Source organism: Leptonychotes weddellii, chromosome 7 (assembly GCF_054177405.1).
Source record: "Leptonychotes weddellii isolate Sample4059 chromosome 7, ASM5417740v2, whole genome shotgun sequence".
Lineage (NCBI taxonomy): Eukaryota > Metazoa > Chordata > Mammalia > Carnivora > Phocidae > Leptonychotes > Leptonychotes weddellii.
In genome coordinates this window covers 61,095,431-61,113,502 of record NC_138375.1, presented here as the reverse complement: position 1 = coordinate 61,113,502, position 18,072 = coordinate 61,095,431, and the positions used below count along the sequence as shown (strand labels likewise).

Here is an 18,072-nt window from a genome sequence, read left to right as displayed (position 1 = left end):
TCCTGCTCTCGCTATCTCTCTGTCAAATAAATAAAATCTTTAAAAAAAAAAAAAAAGTCTTAAAGTAGGGGCGCCTGGGTAGCTCAGTCGTTAAGCGTCTGCCTTCAGCTCAGGTCATGATCCCAGGGTCCTGGGATCGAGTTCCGCATCGGGCTCTCTGCTCAGAGGGAAGCCTGCTTCTCCCTCTCCCACTCCCCCTGCTTGTGTTCTGTCTCTCGCCGTGTCTCTCTCTGTCAAATAAATAAATAAAATCTTAAAAAAAAAAAAGTCTTAAAGTAGCCTTTTTTTGGGGAGGGGAAAAATGAGGAGTATGAATTGTTTATAAATGTGGTCAACAAATTGAGAGCTAAATACCATATCCTTATTTTGTCTCCATGCATCTTCCTTACTTACCACTTCACAGTACATCAACCAAATCCACAAAACAATTACCTCCATGAACAAAAACAGGTAATGACTACTTTCTACTTTGGCATACTTTTTCTTTTAAAACATATTTTAATGCAAGTAAAATGCCTGCATGGTAACTAGTCAAGTGTGTAAAAAAGCTTCTGATGATAACCAAGTCCTTCTTTGTCTCACTTTCTAGAAGTTTCTTAGTCACTCCTTAGCCCCAAGACCAGGGTTCTGATAGGGCAATGAACTGCTTCCCCCATTGAGGTTCTTTGTACTATGGTCTGGGTGCATCTTGTTCTCTGGCATTTGTTAGCATGCTTTTTCCATCTTCTGGAGATTAATCATTTGCTGACATGTAATGGGTACTCAATAAATATTTGAAGTCATGTTTCTTTCATTATATCCTCGATGGTATTGTCCTTTTCTAGTAATAAATCCTGCAATTGGCCTGTTCCTTGCCTAGTGTACTTCTCGTTCTTACTTTGGCTCTCATGTCCATTCTCTGTCACTTCTTAATTTCTTTATTCAAGGATGATTTCTTCTGAGCTTGAAGACTATGAATCTGAACTGCAAAATATAGCCCACAGGCAGTCTCTGTGGAGAATCCACATGAAGAGTGCATTTATCCATAAGAGCAGGAGGCATAAATAATGGAATACAAACTGGGGACAGGGTGATTGGAAGGGGGGCCAGTTAGGGCAGGACTGGCAGAAATGTGAGCTGGTGATGTACCCCGGACCCCAGTAGCTAACTGACTGCTGACACCCATGGTTTCTGAGTCTTGTCATATTACAGTATGAGAGATGAGAAGTTAAGAGGTTTTCAAGTACATATGTGCTTGAAGTAGGGACAGAAATATAGTATTTCTGAGGTTCATCTGCCTCTGCTCCACGTTCATATGTAGAACTACAACTTACACAAATCTGTAGAGGGAATCATGAGATCCCATGTTTTTTCTTAGGTCAGCTTTGGATTCATTGTGTAACACCACATGTTTTCCTTGTGGTTTCTCTATAGAGGATAACAAGGAGCTAAAGGATGAAATTCTTTGTAAAGAATTTTCAGCACCAGATTCTATATAGATAAAAAACTGTTACAGAGGATCGACAGACTATGTTCTGATATTTTTGGAGTGATAGTTTTGGAAAATGGTGATTCCTTCTGTGCATGAAACTTCTGCTATTTCCATCTACTTTCCAAACTGCTAAGTTGGTTTTCCAAGCTTGCTTTTGTGTATGTTCTTCATGAGTAGGCTATTATTTATGCTTTATAAATAGATTATATGTATGAAGAAACTAACATTTTGTGGAATTATAGGCATAAAGTGTTTTTCACAAAGATAGCCTTGATTTATGTGTATGTGTGTGTATATATATATTTATATATATATATATATACATATTTTTTTTTCTCTAAAAACTCTGCCCCATTTCAGTGCTGAAATTTCAAGCATAATTCATTCCTCTTCTGTTCATGAAGCACTTTTTCACCTGCTTGGGATAGAGGAATTAGGTGGAGTTGTGTGGTTCTACTTGTTCTATTTACTCTGTCTGTTCCTGGATAGGAGAACGGATCCAGAGGAGAGATTAGATCGAGATGGAACACTAGGCTCGTATGTCAGCCTTTAAGTAAGAGGAAAGATAGGCATGCATTTTCCACAGCATTCTAGAAAGTAAGAAAGACGGATCTCAGTCAGCCAGAAATTATTAAAAAAAATTTCCTGAGGCAAAAGGCAAATGTGAAACAATTGTAGGTGAAAACTGGAGCTCAAAATATGGGCTGAACCACGGGGGGGAGGTGGTGATGGGTGAAGGGTGGCTGCATGCTTAGTGATTGTGGCTGTATTGGGATTAGGAGAAGACCCAAGAGACCATCAGGGTGGCACCATAGAGACTGTAAGACAACCAGTGTCCTTCAGTGAACTTCCTTGGTTACTTTGTCAGAGTCATCTATTACTGTTGGCAACCAAGAAATCTGCCTGTTGCACTTCCATTCCTACGATAAACTGTTGGTATTCATGATATTTTGAGTATACCTTTGGACCCAATTTTCTGTATTAGGATTTTTACTGAGGACCCTGGCATGGCTCTTAGGTCCAAACGTACACAATCAGTGTTCCTGTGGGGCAAGGGAAGGGAAGCTGGTGGATTGCCTGGCTGCTTCCCTTTAATACCTCAAGAATGCTGGGAAACCTGGCTTAGGAATCAGTCAGCACTGCTCCCTGTCCCATTTGATTTCACCTCTGCATGCCTCTGCTATTGGACACCCTACCAATGGGAGCCATTGTCATGAATGAATTCTCAGGTCTTCATCTGTCTTTGCATCACTTGCTCAGACATCAGAGTCCTTGGCTGTGAAACCAGGTCATGTGCTGTGGCTCAGCTGCCAGGAGTTGTGGGACGGGGTCTGTTTCCTGCCTCTACCAAGACTCAAATGGTGGGGGATTCTTTCCAAGTAGGGTGGGGGTTTGATATTACATACCTAGAACAAAAGAACTAAACTGGAAAATTCTTTATGAAGAATATTTGATATTAGAAATTCTTTTAATGTGTGACTCCTGGGTGGCTCAGTTGGTTAAGTGTCTGCCTTCAGCTCAGGTCATGATCCCAGGGTCATGGGATTGAGCCCCGCATCCGTCTCCCTGCTCAGCCGGGAGCCTGCTTCTCCCTCTGCCTGCCACTCCCCCTGCCTGTGCTCTCTCTCTTTCTCTCTGACAAATAAATAAATAAAATCTTAAAAAAAAAAAAAATTCTTTTAATGTAACTCATAGATAATTACATGATTTTTGTCCTTTCAGATTCCCATAAATGACATGATAAAATTACCACCCATTCTTAGTTAAAAAATCAAAACAGGGGCGCCTGGGTGGCTCAGTCGTTAAGCGACTGCCTTCGGCTCAGGTCATGATCCTGGGCTCCTGGGATCGAGCCCCGCATCGGGCTCCCTGCTCGGTGGGAAGCCTGCTTCTCCCTCTCCCTCTCCCACTCCCTCTGCTTGTGTTCTCCCTCTCGCTGTGTCTCTCTCTGTCAAATAAATAAATAAAATCTTAAAAAAAAAATAAGAGAATAAAACATAACAAAAACAAAAAGAGGAATAAAAAGAACCTTCTATTTGATAAAGAGTAGATACAAGGGGTACATAGCAGCCGGTATATACTTAGTGATGAAATTTTAGAAGCAATTACATTAAAGTTAGGAAGAAGTTTGGGATCATTGTTCTCACAACTACCAGTCATCCTTCTGTTGAGGCCCCAACTAATGCAGTAAGAAAAAGAAAGAAATATGGAGGAGGAATTTGGAAAAGAAAGAACTAGAGCAACTTACTATTTGTAGAAAATGTGGTTATCTAAAAAGATTCATGGACAAATTCTTTTCACCGAAACAAGTTTAGCAAGATGGCTGTGAATAGACCAATGTGGAAGAATTAATTGCTAATATATTAGAAATCAGAAGGTATAATATAACAACAATAAAACTATAAAATAGCTAAGAATAGGCCTATATTAGTTTTCTGTTGCTGCATAACAAATTTCTACAAATTAGTAGCTTAAATCTACCCCCATTTATTATCCCACCATTCTGTAGGTCAGAAATCCAGGATAGCATGACTGGGTTCTGTGCTTAATCTCGGAAGGCTAAAATCAAGGTGTTGGTTGTCTGAGTGCTTGTTTGAAGGCTCTGGGGAGGAATCTGCTTCCAAACTCAGGTTGTTAGCTAAATCCAGTTTTTGTGGCTTTAGGACCAAGGTTCCCATTTCCTTACTTGGAGCCTACTCTCAGCTCCTTGAGGCTGCTAGCACTGCTATCTCAGATGCTCCCTCCATCTTTCAAGTGGCAAGGACCCGTGGAGTTTTTTATATGCTTTGAAAAATCTTTGACTTCCCTTCTGCCTTTCTCTTTTGATGGAGAAAGTGTTTTGCTTGTTAGGGCCCACGTGATTGGGTCAGATCCACTCTAATGATCTCCTGATATTAAGGCCAACTGTGACCTATAACATAACACAATCATAGTACTGACAGTTCATTTTATCAGCTCCAGGGATTAGAACAGGATTTATTTTGGGGGAGAGGGCACTTTGTAAATTTTGCCTGCCATAAAGCTTGAGTAGAATTTTGTAAGACCTACATGAAAAAAAGTATAAAACATCCTTGAAGGACATAAAAGAAAACCATATAGGTTTCACTTTGTAAATATGCTATCATTACTCCCCAAGTCATCCAGTCTATCAATTCAATTTAATTCCAGTCAAAACCCCAACAGAATTATTTATTAAATTAGCAAGCTGAACATCATCCTTAGTGGGGAAAAATGGAGAGCTTTTTCCCTAAGGTCAGGAACATGAAAAGGATGTCCACTTTCACCTCTTTTATTCAACATAGTACTGGAAGTCCTAGCCACAGCAAACAGACAACAAACAGAAATAAAAGACATCTAAATTGGTAAGGAAGAAGTAAGACTTTGACTATTTGCAGATGACATGACACTATATATAGAAAATCCAAAAGACTCCACCAAAAAAACCTGCTAGAACTGATAAACAAATCCAGTAAAGTCAGAGATTACAAACCAATGTACAGAAATCTGTTGCATTTCTCTGCACTAATAATGAAGCAGCAGAAGGAGAAATTAAAACATTTTTGTTTTTAATTGCACCCCAAATAATAGCATACTTAGGAATAAATCTAACCAAAGAGCGGAAAGACCTGTACTCTGAAAACTATAAAACACTGATCAAAGAAATTGAAGGCGGCACAAGGAAATGGAAAGACATTCCGTGCTCATGGACTGGAAGAACAAATATTGTTGAAATGTCTATACTACCCAAAGCAGTCTGTACATTTAATGCAATCCCTATCAAAATAACCAATAGCATTTTTCACAGAACTAGAACAAAGCATCCTAAATTTGTATGGAACCACAAAAGACCCCAGATAGCCAAAGCAATCCTGAAAGAGCAAAGCAAAGCTGGAGGAATCACAATTCTGGACCTCAAGTTATATTACAAAGCTGTAGTTATCAAAACAGTATGGTATTGGCATGTAGACACATAGATCAGTGGAATAGAATAGAAAACCCAGAAAAAAACCCCACAATTATATGGTCAATAACAATAAAGCAGGAAAGAATATGCAATGGAAAAAAAGACAGTGTTCTTCGACAAATGGTATTGGGAAAACTGGACAGCAACATGCAGAAGAATGAAACTTGACCACTTTCTTACACCATATATAACCATAAATTGAAAATGGTTAAAAACCTAAATGTGAGACCTGATACACAGGCAGTAACCTCTTTGACATTGGCCATAGCAACTTCTTTCTAGATATGTCTCCTGAGGCAAGGGAAACAAAAGCACAAATGAACTATTGGGACTACATCAAAATAAAAAGCTTCTGCACAGTGAAGGAAACAACAAAACTAAAAGGCAACCTACAGGATGGGAGAAGATATTTGCAAAAGACATATCTGATAAAGGGTTACTATCCAAAATATATAAAGAACTTAAACAACTTGAAAAAAACAAATCTAATTTAAAAATGGGCAGAAGACCTGAACAGACATTTCTCCAAAGAAGACATACAGACGGCCAACAGACACATCAGGGGAATATAAATCATAACTACAATGAGATATCACCTCATACCTGTCAGAATGGCTAAAATCAAAAACACAAGAAACAGCAGGTGTTGGCAAGGATGTGGAGAAAGGGGAACCCTCTTGAACCATTGGTAGGAATGTAACTGGTGCAGCCACTGTGGAAAACAGTATGGAGATTCCTCAAAAAGTTAAAATTAGAACTACCTTACAATCCAGCAATCACACTACTGGGTATTTACCCAAAGAATCCAAAAACACTAATTCAAAGGGATATATGCACCCCTGTGTTTATTGCAGCATTTCTTACAATAGCCAAACTATGGAAGCAGCCCAAGTGTCCAGTCAATAGATGAATGGATAAAGAAGAGGTGGTATATATACACAATGGAATTTTTTAAGGGGGGGAGGGGCAGAGGAAGAGGGAGAGAGTGAATCTTAAGTAGGCTCCATGTCCCAGCATGGAGTAAGCTGGATGCTTAACTGAGCCATCCAGGCACTCCTGGAATATTTTTTTTTTTTTAAGATTTATGTATTTATTTAAGGGGGGAGGGGCAAAGGTAGAGGGAGAAGGAGAATCTCCAGCCGACTCCTTGCTGAGTGCAGACCCTGACATGGGGCTTTATCCCAGGACCCTGAGATCATGACCTGAGCTGCAATCAGGAGTCAGATGGATGCTCACTGAATGAGCCATCCAGGTGCCCCTACAATGGAATATTATTTGGCCATAAAAAAGAATGAAATCTTGCCATTTGCAACAACATGGATGGACCTCAGAACAATGTTAAGTGAAATAAGTCAGTCAAAGAAAGACAAATACTGTATGATTCCACTCATGTGGAATTTAAGAAACAAAACAAACAAGCAAAGGGAGAAAAATAGAGAGACAAACCAAGGAATAGACTCTTAACTATTGAGAACAAACTGATGGTTACCAGAGGGAAAGTGGGGTGAGGGGGATGAGTGAAACAGGTGATGGGGATTAAGGAGTGCACTTGTTGTGATGAGCACCCAGTGATGTATGGAAGTGTTGAATCACTATATTGTACACTGGAAACTAATATAATACTGTATGTTAACAATACTGGAATTTAAATAAAAACTAAAAAGTAGCAACCTGCTACTAAACGTCCTCTAATAAAGAAAAATGTCTAAGAATTTGCAAAGACAATTTTAGAAAAGAATGGTGGATTCCAACAAATTACATTAAAACTGAATTATTAAAATCTCGGAGGATTGGTTCAGGAATAATCTGTGGGAAAGATTAAGGGCTAATTTAGTAGATGATGAAGTTTTTATCATATCAAAAGAGAAATGATGACCTTTTCAGTAAAATGTCTATCCACTTGGAAACAAAGTTAGGCCCTTATCCCAAGCACAAAAATAATTTACAGATGGAATAAAGGGCTAAGTATACAAAGTAAAAGTGTACAGGGGCGTCTGGGTGGCATAGCCGGTTAAGCGTCTGACTCTAGATTTCGACTCAGGTCCTGATCTCAGGGTTGTGAGATTGAGCCCTGTGTCAGGCTCCGCACTAGGTGTGGAGTCTTAAGATTCTCTCTCCTTCTCCCTCTGCCCCTCCCATTTGCACACATGCTCACTCTCTCAAATAAATAAATAAATCTTTAAAAAAAAAAAATTGTGCAAGTATTATACTTAGGAGAATTTGCTCATAAACTTCAGGTTAGAGAATGCCTAACCCAAATGCTAAGAAGTGCAATTGGTTAGTAAGCAGATGATGGAGCACTTACTTTGTTAAGTGTCAGGAAAGTGCGAATTAAAACAGTTACCCTCTCCCCTCATTTTTGTTCAGTCAGATGGGGAGAATTTTGCTCAACCAAATGTTGGCAAAGGTATGGGGAAATGTACTTTCATTGAATACATTGTAATGGTCTTCTTGGCAGTGCCCATTGTAAGTACGTGCATCCTTAGAAAGAGTAATTTTACTTCCAGATTTTTACCTAGCTAAACATGTAAGTACATGAGCACAAAGGAACATTGATTGGATGTGGCATTGTTATTATAGGAGAACATGTCCCAAACCAAAGATCCATCATGGAAGGGCTTTTTGTTTATGAATTATCCAATGGATTTTGAAAAAGACACCAATTAAGCTTAACCAAGGTAATTTAGAAGGAAACAAAACTACCTTTGGGATTTGTAACAAGAACGGTCTTCTCTCAGTGTGTGCTTTTATCATCTCTTATCCATTTTACAATACATTTAATCAAAACATTTCCCTTACGTTACAACTCCATTTTCTAAAAGCAGTGCAATTTTGAGTACTCCCCATATATGAGCAAACAAGTGATAGTAATTCTTTGGGGAAAACCACAGCTGAACAAAGCCATACTTCATTAACGCAGTGTATGAGTTCTTGGGGATTTCTCTTACTCCCCTGCTGTACCTGCCAGTGGTGGGGCAAAAGAAAGGAAATATCTGTAGATATTTCTTCTGTATCTGTATCTGTAGACCTCTGAAATGGATTATTTTCAAGATTAATACGATATGTGAAGTAGTGCTTGCTGATTAATGTTTATCTTTAGATATATGATAATTGGTATTTAATATATTGGGTCTAATATATTAGATCTTAGAAAGCAGCCAGGGGAAATGTTCTTTTTATATCTGTGCTTATGTGAAAGAGATAAAGTAAAATTTCTTCACAAGGGCTTTTCAGAACATTAACTTTGTCAGCTTTAATCTATGGGTTTATTAGTTGAGGATTGAAAATAAAAGCTTTCGCTATTGTTATTTTAATTCTGTGTTGTGAGAGTAACGCTGTAGGTGAAAATTGCTTTTTAAAGTGAAAGAACTGGGATTTTAACCAATGTGAGTGGTTTTTGATGAATTCATTAGATGCTCTTCATATAAAAGATTATCTTTATTAAGAGAAGAATTTTGTCCTGAAGGTAATTTACAATCCCCTAAGAAAAGAAGCTTATATTAATTAAAAACCCACTACAGTTTAAAATGGTTTTTCAAAGGAATTTCTTTAATACACTTGCAACCCCACTTTTCTTTGTAATTGAGGCAAAACTTAAAGAGGGAACCGTGAGCTAATAAAATCGCTTCCATTGTGGGCGAAGCTAAGACTGGATGACTTATGTCATAGTGACTATGTCCCACTGAGAAAGATGAGACACCGTGTTAAAAAAAAAATTGTGAATTATTTTTGCAGAAGTCAACGAAAGGTTCTGTTGTCCTTGACCACGTATTCCGTCACATAAACCTTGTGGAGATAGATTATTTTGGGCTGCGTTACTGTGACAGAAGCCATCAGACAGTGAGTACAATGACTTCGTATTCAATTTTTCTGGTTATAAGTTTTACTCTCTCTTTGGCCTTTGCTGATGTGGTTTTAGGTAGGTAGTTTCTTTATCACTGAAAACGACTTTGAAAGCCTTGAACATGTTTTTCCTTGCTAATGTGTTTTGCATTTTTTTCTCTTCTGCCAAAAGTTGATAGAGTGGTGGGTTTCACAACTTGTATGTGTGTACTTCTCTTTGTAGACGACTTCCCTAGTTTACATTTTTGCAACCGTATCATAGAGCGTACTTTTCATGTATGCTGTTTGGAGAACTGAATAAGCCAGGTAATGTGTTAGGAGGCAAGTGGCTAGTCTTCTGAAGTGACAGATATTACTTACTGCCTTTTAAGAAAATAAATGGTTAAAGAGAAAAAATACAGTATGAAAAGGTGCTTATCTGAGCTTTAGAAGTTGGAAGAGTAGTTATAAAAGAAATAAGTAAGGGTTTTCACCCCTGAGCTTGATGGAGTAAGTAATAAAGGCAACCAAACTTTTGGTGTCTGATGTCAGTCTTCATGAAGGTCTAACATCTTCCTAGCTGGTTGGGTGGTAGAATTACTAAGAAACTCACTGCATTGGTTAGTATGGATTCTATATGGTTATAAGGCTAAAAAGCTATTTCTTGGGTGATGAGCAGAGGAGAAAGACTTTGGAGGTGGTGGTTTGGGGGTATGAAAGGATATTCATTAGTGCCTTTTGTTTTAGTCTAAGAAAGGTCTTAACCTCAGACACAGTCTTATTATGCAGAATGGTTATATGCTTGGGCGCCTGGGTGGCTCAGATGGTTGAGCGTCTGCCTTTGGCTCAGGTCATGATCCCAGCGTCCTGGGATCGAGTCCCGCATCGGGCTCCCTGCTCCTTGGGAGCCTGCTTCTCCCTCTGCCTCTCTCTCTGTCTCTCATGAATAAATAAATAAAATCTTTAAAAAAAAAAAAAAGAATGCTTATATGCTTACCTTAAAAGTCCCGTTTGACTTTTATTTTTCATGTTACTCAACTCCTGTCGGAATAAAGATTTCCTCCTCTTCCTTCATCAGTTCTCCCAGCCTCTAGTGGATCATCTGGGGTCTATTCAGTGAGGCACATGATTGTCTGAGTGGGGTTTTTCTACCCCGGTCACAGGAATGTGCTAGGATGAGAAGAGACAGACAAATGGAATGCTATTGATGGTGATAACTTGTGATTTTTCCTGAGCTAGTTTCATAATCCGTTTTGTTTCACAGGAGGATTTCACAAAGCAGGAATAAAAAATTGGGTGTGTTGGTTAGCTTTCCATAGAAAGGAATAACTTTCTAAAGGCAAACGGTCATTAAGGCACACTTCAAAGAAAGGGAAATTGACATCTTCAGGAGTTCCCTGAATTCTGTCCTGTATGGGCCATAAGTCAATACTGCAGAACTGTAAATCTATATTGAAAGATTAAATTGAAGGCTATAGAAGCTATCTTGCATTACATTCATATTTTTGAAAGAACATTTTTCCTAGTAGAGAAAACTACTGTTTCCTGATCTTATCTAGTATGTCAGACTTTGCCTGGAAAGATTGACTGTCTTGCTAAAATTATATAGACCTTATCTCTCTTTTTTTTAAACTTGCAAAGGAAAAATAATATATGAAAAATCAGAGAATCTCAACTGAGCCACCCAGGCACCCTGCCAGAGAATTTCAAACAACGGCTTGTATCATTGCAAAAAGAATTAGCAGTTGGTATTGATTCAAAGCTTTCTAGGGCTTATATTAAAACAAAAAAAATTTTTTTTTCTCTTACCTTATTCTTAAGGGTTGACATTTGTGATGTGTTTGCAATGAAGGTTTTAGAAGAAACTACAGTTAGAAGGAGAAAGCTCTTAAGTGATGTTTTTTTGGTACTATAAGAACCTGATATCAGGTGGGTAAATCACATGAAAAAACCATTTTTGCCTCCTGAATTTAGTTATTTCTAGTGAATGAAGATAAAATAGAGGTGATTTATAAACATTCCTTAGTCTTTTCATGCTCAAGTGTATTGTCTGATTGTATTATATATTTTTTTAATTGTAGGAAACTGTAAGAAGGTTATGAAAATTTGCCCCTTCTTTAGATAATCATTTCATCAAAGCATACTGGAGGACTGATAGCGTATCTAGGTAGAAAATGTGATTCCATTACTGATTTGCTTTTCTTGGATATTGAGGCAGAACTAAGGATTTCCCTTGGGGGAAAAGCTCTGGCAGGCTCTTCATTCTAGCCGGGCAACCACCCCAGACTCAACTTTATTTCTAGGGAAATTGTTGATGAACCCAAATTCCTATTTCTCTTTCTGTGTTAGTAGGAGCAGATCTACATAGCCCTTACTTTAGGCAAACATTTAAAGAATAACCCTATGTTAAAATGGCACAGGACACAGTGAAAAATTTTTTCTTTAATGATTTCCAGGAATTTGCCTGAACTACAATCCATTAGATTAGATTTTGTGTATTGCTTTGATTTTTCTGCACCAAAAGGTTTACTTTTAAGAGGGAATGCTTTGTAACAATCTTTAAAATAAGTAAGATCCACATGGAAAAGACTTTGAGGGTGCCTGGGTGGCTCAGTCGTTAAGCGTCTGCCTTCAGCTCAGGTCGTGATCCCAGGGTCCTGGGATCAAGCCCCACATCGGGCTCCCGGCTCAGAGGGAAGCCTGCTTCTCCCTCTCCCACTCCCCCTGCTTGTGTTCCCTCTCTCGCTGTCTCTCTCTGTGAAATAAATAAATAAAATCTTAAAAAAAAAAAAAGACTTTGAGGCCCTGAGAGGGACCCCTTAGGTCAAATCTTGAGGCAAATAAGAAAGTGGGAAAAGGAGCTGGGGGTAAAAGGGAAGAAAGATGAGGATTAAGAAGAGGTGACTCACATCAGCGAGAAGCCCTAGACTCCCTCCCTCCTGCCCTCCCCTTGACAGTGGATCATGCCTTGGGGCCATGCCCAAACTGGGTGGGGGTGGACTGGGAGGGCATGTCCCTGGGGACCCATGGACCTCACATAGCAGGGAACTTGTCTGTCCTGGAGGAGAAGGGTAAGCTGGAGGCTGGATCTAGACATGTCATCATCACCACCGTCCATCACCATCCTCGTCATTAGTGTACCAGAAACTGTGGAACATTTTCCTTATGTTGTCATTACATGCTCAAAATGGCTGTGCAAGCTAAATATTATTATCCTACCACCAGAGATGAAGAAATGGAAGCTGAAAAAGTTAAGCCACTTCCCCAAGGTCCGTAACCCAGCAAGTATTAGGACCAGAATTCAAACCCAAATCTTCACGTCTCCAAGACCGTCAACCACTATCATATCCTGACCGGAATGCATGTAAGATGGAAAGGTTTTCAGATCTAGGATACTGAGGAGTTCTCTTTCTGTGCAATTTACGTACTTAAGGTTTGTTGAGAGGAGTTAAATGGTATTTTCCAACAAGCAGACTTCTCGGATTGACCCGGGGCAAGAGAGTTTATTTAGGCCTTTGTGTATTTATGCCTTCATGTGGTAGCTCAACAGCAATGTAAAGAATGCCTAATATGTTCAGGCCCTGTGCTAGAGCTTTCTCTGTTTTTCACATAGTCTCAGGAATTCTGGAGAAAGGGAATTTGCTGCCTGGAATATTAAACATACAAGTTTTATTAAACTATACATTTCATAAAACCAAGTCCTGGGAAATTCATGCAATAAATGCATTGATTCAGGTGTTACCTATGTGTGCAGAGGAACAGCTAGGCAGAAATAAACCTTGGTAAAGCAAACTGCTCTCCAAGGAGTACAACTGACTTGATTTGGAACACTCTGGGCACCATAATTGCTTCACTTTTCAGGTAAGGTTTGTAAAAGGACCTCTAGGAAGTAAAGACATTTCTTCATGAAGACATGCTTATTGAGACTCAGTTAACACAATGCTGCCTGTGTTAATTTAGGCTTACTTGTATAAAACAGTCCCTTAAAGATGCACAGTGGGGTTCATGTACTTGTGGTTCCTTTTCCTAAAGACACACGGGAGAGCACTTAGCCTGGGCATATAGCCTACTTTCTGCTCTGCTTTGGCCTGTGTCATCCTAGTTCTTTCTTGATCCAGACTGGTCTGTGCAGGGGATGTAGCTCTTTTTTTTTTTTTTTTTTTTCCAGGGCCCTGGTTCAGTTGAACAGAAAATTCCCAGCCTTGGTTTAAGGTAGATGAGAGGGATTACAAGAACACACGAGAGTCAGAAAAACCCAGATTTATTGAAGGCCCCTGCCACTTACTAGCTGTAAATATTTAAAATTCTCTTAAGTCCTTACCATTGATCTAGAACAGCAGAACTTCCAGAGAAGTTGGCTCTCTCTAGTATGTTCTAGGAGTGCCTATCATCAGTTTAATGGCTAGCTCAACAGGAACACCTTCTCATTCTCTGTATGTGGTGTATGGCTCAGCAGTTCACCTTGGTGTGTCTTTGCCTTGAATGGGTTCCCAGCCTTCTCCTGGCCTATCATCCCAATCCCTAGCACCTGTGAACATCACCTTACATGGCAGAAGGGACTTTGCAGGTATGATTAAGTTAAGAATCTTGTATAAAGGGATCATCCTAAATTATTGAAGCAGCATCACTGTAATTAGAAGTCTCCTTATACATGACAGAGGGAGGCAGGAGAATCAGAGAGAAGGAAATGTGACAATGGAGGCAGAGGTCAAAATCATGTGATTACTGGAAGGGGGCCTTGATCCAGAGAATGAAAGCAGCCTCTAGAAGCCAGAAAAGGAAAGGAAGCAGATTCTGTCCTGGAGCTTCCAGAAGAAATGCAGCCCAGTGTCTTAGTTTGGGCTGCTCTAACAAATCACCACTGACAAATCATGTCAGACCATCTTGACATGAACAAGAAATATTGATTTATCTTACCTCGGAGGCTGGAAACCTGGGATTAGAGTGCCCGAGTGATTCGGTGAGAGCCCTCTTCCAGGTTGTAGACAATCCAATTCTTGTAACGGCACATGGCAAAAAGGGAACTAATTAGCTCTGTGACCTCTTCTTGTAATCCCATTCATGAAGGCTCTACCCTTGTGACCTGATTACCTCTCAAATGCCCCATCTCCAAATTCCAACATATTAGGTATTTGGATTAGGATTAGGTATTAGGATTAGGGTTTCAACATAGGAATTTGGTGGGGACGAGCACAAACATTCAGTCTGTTGTACCCAGTGAGACCATTTTGGACTTCTGAACTTCAGAATTGCAAGATGATAAATTTCTCTTGTTTTAGGCCAAGGTTATGGTAATTTGTTACAGCTGCAAAAAGAAACTAATACACATGGTTACAGTGGGAAGCATTTTATTTTTGCTTGCTCAGTGGAAATATAAGGGCTTTCTTGTTTGGATTCACCAATTAGGCAGAAACTTGAAGGAGGGTTATTTTCCCTGGGTAATAATAGTATACATCTTCCTGTAGATAATCAGGAGTTTTCCATGATTAGGGCTGCATGTGCATCCCCGGATGTCAGTGAGCAATATTAGTTGCTTTTTAAAGATGAGTTAGGTTCCTTATTATGGGAGAGGGATGATGAGATCTGTTAATGATAGGCAGGTGAATTGAAATTACAGTGCAGACTTCTTGAAATAATTGGGTGAATTTGAAATTACTCTGAGGTTGTTAGACACTTGAGCCACCTTCTGGGTGTTCAGAAGTTGCTGTAAGTGGAACGTGGTGTGGTGGAACAGGTAAGTGCCTTTGTGGAGTCACAACCCAAGTCTGAGTCCTGAATGTTCAAGTCACTTAATTTTTCTGAATGTTGAGAAGAATAACGCTCCCCCTCCTGCCAACTCTCAAGATTGTTACAGGACCAAATTAGAGATAATGTGAAGGCTCTTTGTAGATTATAAGGTGTGAAATCTATAGAAAGCCTTTCGTGTTGAAACTAGGATGGATGAAAATACTGCTGGTGATATTTTTTAAAAAAGGTGGAGTAGGGGAGAGGAGGAAACAGTCTGGAGGATAGAAGAGACAAAATCAAATAAGCTCCAGACCCTTTAAGACCTCTGGAGATTTTGGAAGATGAGTCTAATTGATATTGAAAGCAGTAATGAGGAGAAATGTGATACCCCAATATTACTTCTGGTTTAAAAAAAATGAACAGTTATCATGTCTTACTTTAATGTTAGAACTTGGGGCTACTTTACAAATTACTCTTTCAATATATAGAGCTTTTCTCAGAATATGGAATTCAATGTGGCTTTGAGAATGAGGATGTTGGATCTTTTGCCCTATGACTTCAGAGGTCAAAGGAGGGAAACGCGTAGCACAGAGATACAGCCAGCTTGTGAATATCCTCTTCCCCCCGGCAAACTCTTTTGCTGCATCAAGACAATAAGAACAATCAGGTGGTAGCTTCCCAGCTTCCTGATCCTCCCCACACACCCTTGGTCACTTCTTACCCATCCTTCCTTCTCATTTCATGGTGGAATAGCCCCAGGGCCTCTGACCTGGATCTTAGCACCTCTTTTTTTGTGTCTCTAGACCTCTCCCTTTCCCCCCTCCTTTCCTTCAGGGTTTGGGCATGCTCAAGCTTTGATACCTATCATAGCACTGTAACTGTCCTCAGGGTCTCTAGTTGTTAAATCCAGGTGATACTTTCAACCCTTATCTTTCTTGACCTTAGGGTTGAATTGACCCTAAGGACTCACTCCTTGAAATCTCATTTTGCTCTTTTGATGACACATTCTCCTGTTTTTCACTTTCCAAGTTTTCTTCTGGTTATTCCTATTCAGTCTTGATGATCTTTGCCTCTTCCTAAAAATGTTGATATGATTTTGTCAATGATTTTCTAATGCTCTAACTGGATACAGGCTCACTTGTTTATTAATATGATTACTTTTGGCATTATTTGTCTCTGAAATAATTTCGTTAAAAATATAAATAAACTGTGTATATATTTGTATCCTTCCCTCTGTCCCCAAATACTCAGAGTATTACTGAACAAAAATGATCCTCATCCACTGAACACTAGCAGTCAGGCTCTGCCTGTTCTTCTTTGATCCTGATTTATTGTATTTTGCAGTGTGAAATTTACTTTCTATAACTTTATGTTCTGACAAATACCCATAATGACTGAGAAGATGTGTAAGTGATAATGTGAGTTGTTTGTTGCAAAGAAAGACAGGAAGTTGGTCATGCTGGATTATTACAAATTGAAACTTTTTTTTTAAAAGATTTTATTTATTTGACAGAGAGAGACACAGCGAGAGAGGGAACATAAGCAGGGGGAGTGAGAGAGGGAGAAGCAGGCCTCCCGCTGAGCAGGGAGTCCGATGTGGGCCTCGATCCCAGGACCCTGGGATCATGACCCGAGCCGAAGGCAGACGCCCAACGACCGACCGAGCCACCCAGACACCCCTACAAATTGAAACTTTTATAGTCAAGACATGGAAACAACTTAAGTGTCTATCAGTGGATGAATGGATAAAGATGTGAGATTATATATATATATGTTATATGTCGGTTACATATATATAATATGTATATAAAATGGAATATTATATAGCTGTAAAAATAAGAAACTCCTGCTGTTTGTGACAACATGGATGGCCCTTGAGTGCATTATGCCAAGTGAAATAAGATAGAGGAAGGCAAGCACTGTATGATCTTACTTATATGTGGAATCTAAAAAACAGAGAAGCACCTGGGTGGCTCAGTCGGTTAAGCGTCTGATACTTGATTTTAGCTCAGGTAATGATCTCAGGGTGGTAAGATGGAGACTCACTTCAGGCTCCGGGCTCAGCAGAGAGTCTGCTTGAGGATTCTCTCTCCCTCTCCCCTCCCTCTGCCTCTTTCTCTCAAATAAATGAATGAATGAATGAATAAATAAATTTCTTTAAAAAAAATAAAATAAAAATAAAAAACAGAAACAAAAACTAAGCTTATAGATACAGAGAACAGACTGGTGGTTTCCAGTGGCTTGGGGGAATGGAATGGGTTAAGGTGGTCAAAAGGTAAAAACTTCCAGTTATGAGTTCTAGGGATTAGGGTACAGCATGGTGACTATATTTAATAATATTGTATTGTATATTTGAAAGTTGCTAAGAGAGTGGCTCTTAAAAGTTCTTATCATAAGAAAGGTGAGGTGATGGTTGTTGACTTATTGTGATCATTTCACAATATGTACGTGTATCAAATCATTATATTGTATACCTTAGACTAATACAATGTTATATGCCAATTATGTCAGTAAAATTGGGGAAAAAAACAACTTGTACTATCTGAAATGTCTTCAAGCATCTGGTGGGGAAGTAGAGGGGAAAGATCAAGAAGCAGAAAGGTTTTCTTCAGTAGACCTTTGACTTTAAAAAGAATATCATAGGGGCGCCTGGGTGGCTCAGTCAGTTAAGTGTCTGCCTTCAGCTCAGGTCATGATCCCAGGGTCCTGGGATTGAGCCCTGCATCGGGCTCCCCGCTCAGGGGGAAGCCTGCTTCTCCCTCTGCCACTCCCCCTGCTTGTGTTCCCTCTCTCGCTGTGTCTCTCTCTGTCAAATAAATAAATAAAATCTTAAAAAAAAAAAAAGAGTATCATAAACAGTGCAGCAGCCTGCGAGGACTGACACCAATACATCAATGGTACCTGGAAAAAAAACTGTGAGAGACTATGGCTGGAGGCTTTTCAGGAGTCCAGGGGCCTGGCATGGAATGCCAGAAGCATCTTCATAGAGACCCCTAGCCCTGAGGCTCTCATTTTCCTGCTGTTAAATATATGTCACTCTTCCTACTTAATCTCATCTGCTCCATGGCTTAAATTTCTTTTTTTTTTT

General features: G+C 39.4%; 1 protein-coding gene across 2 annotated transcripts in view; it reads left to right on the top strand.

Annotated features, from left to right (window-relative positions):
• EPB41L4A (erythrocyte membrane protein band 4.1 like 4A) overlaps positions 1 to 18,072 on the top strand; it is a 105,065-nt gene that overhangs the window by 25,756 nt on the left and 61,237 nt on the right. For both annotated transcript variants that reach the window (XM_081826463.1, XM_081826464.1), the window contains exons 2-3: positions 9,171 to 9,275; positions 12,483 to 12,621. In XM_081826463.1, coding sequence (XP_081682589.1) covers positions 12,616 to 12,621 — 6 coding nt within the window. In that variant the 5' untranslated portion in view covers positions 9,171 to 9,275; positions 12,483 to 12,615. The remainder of the gene's footprint in view (positions 1 to 9,170; positions 9,276 to 12,482; positions 12,622 to 18,072) is intronic.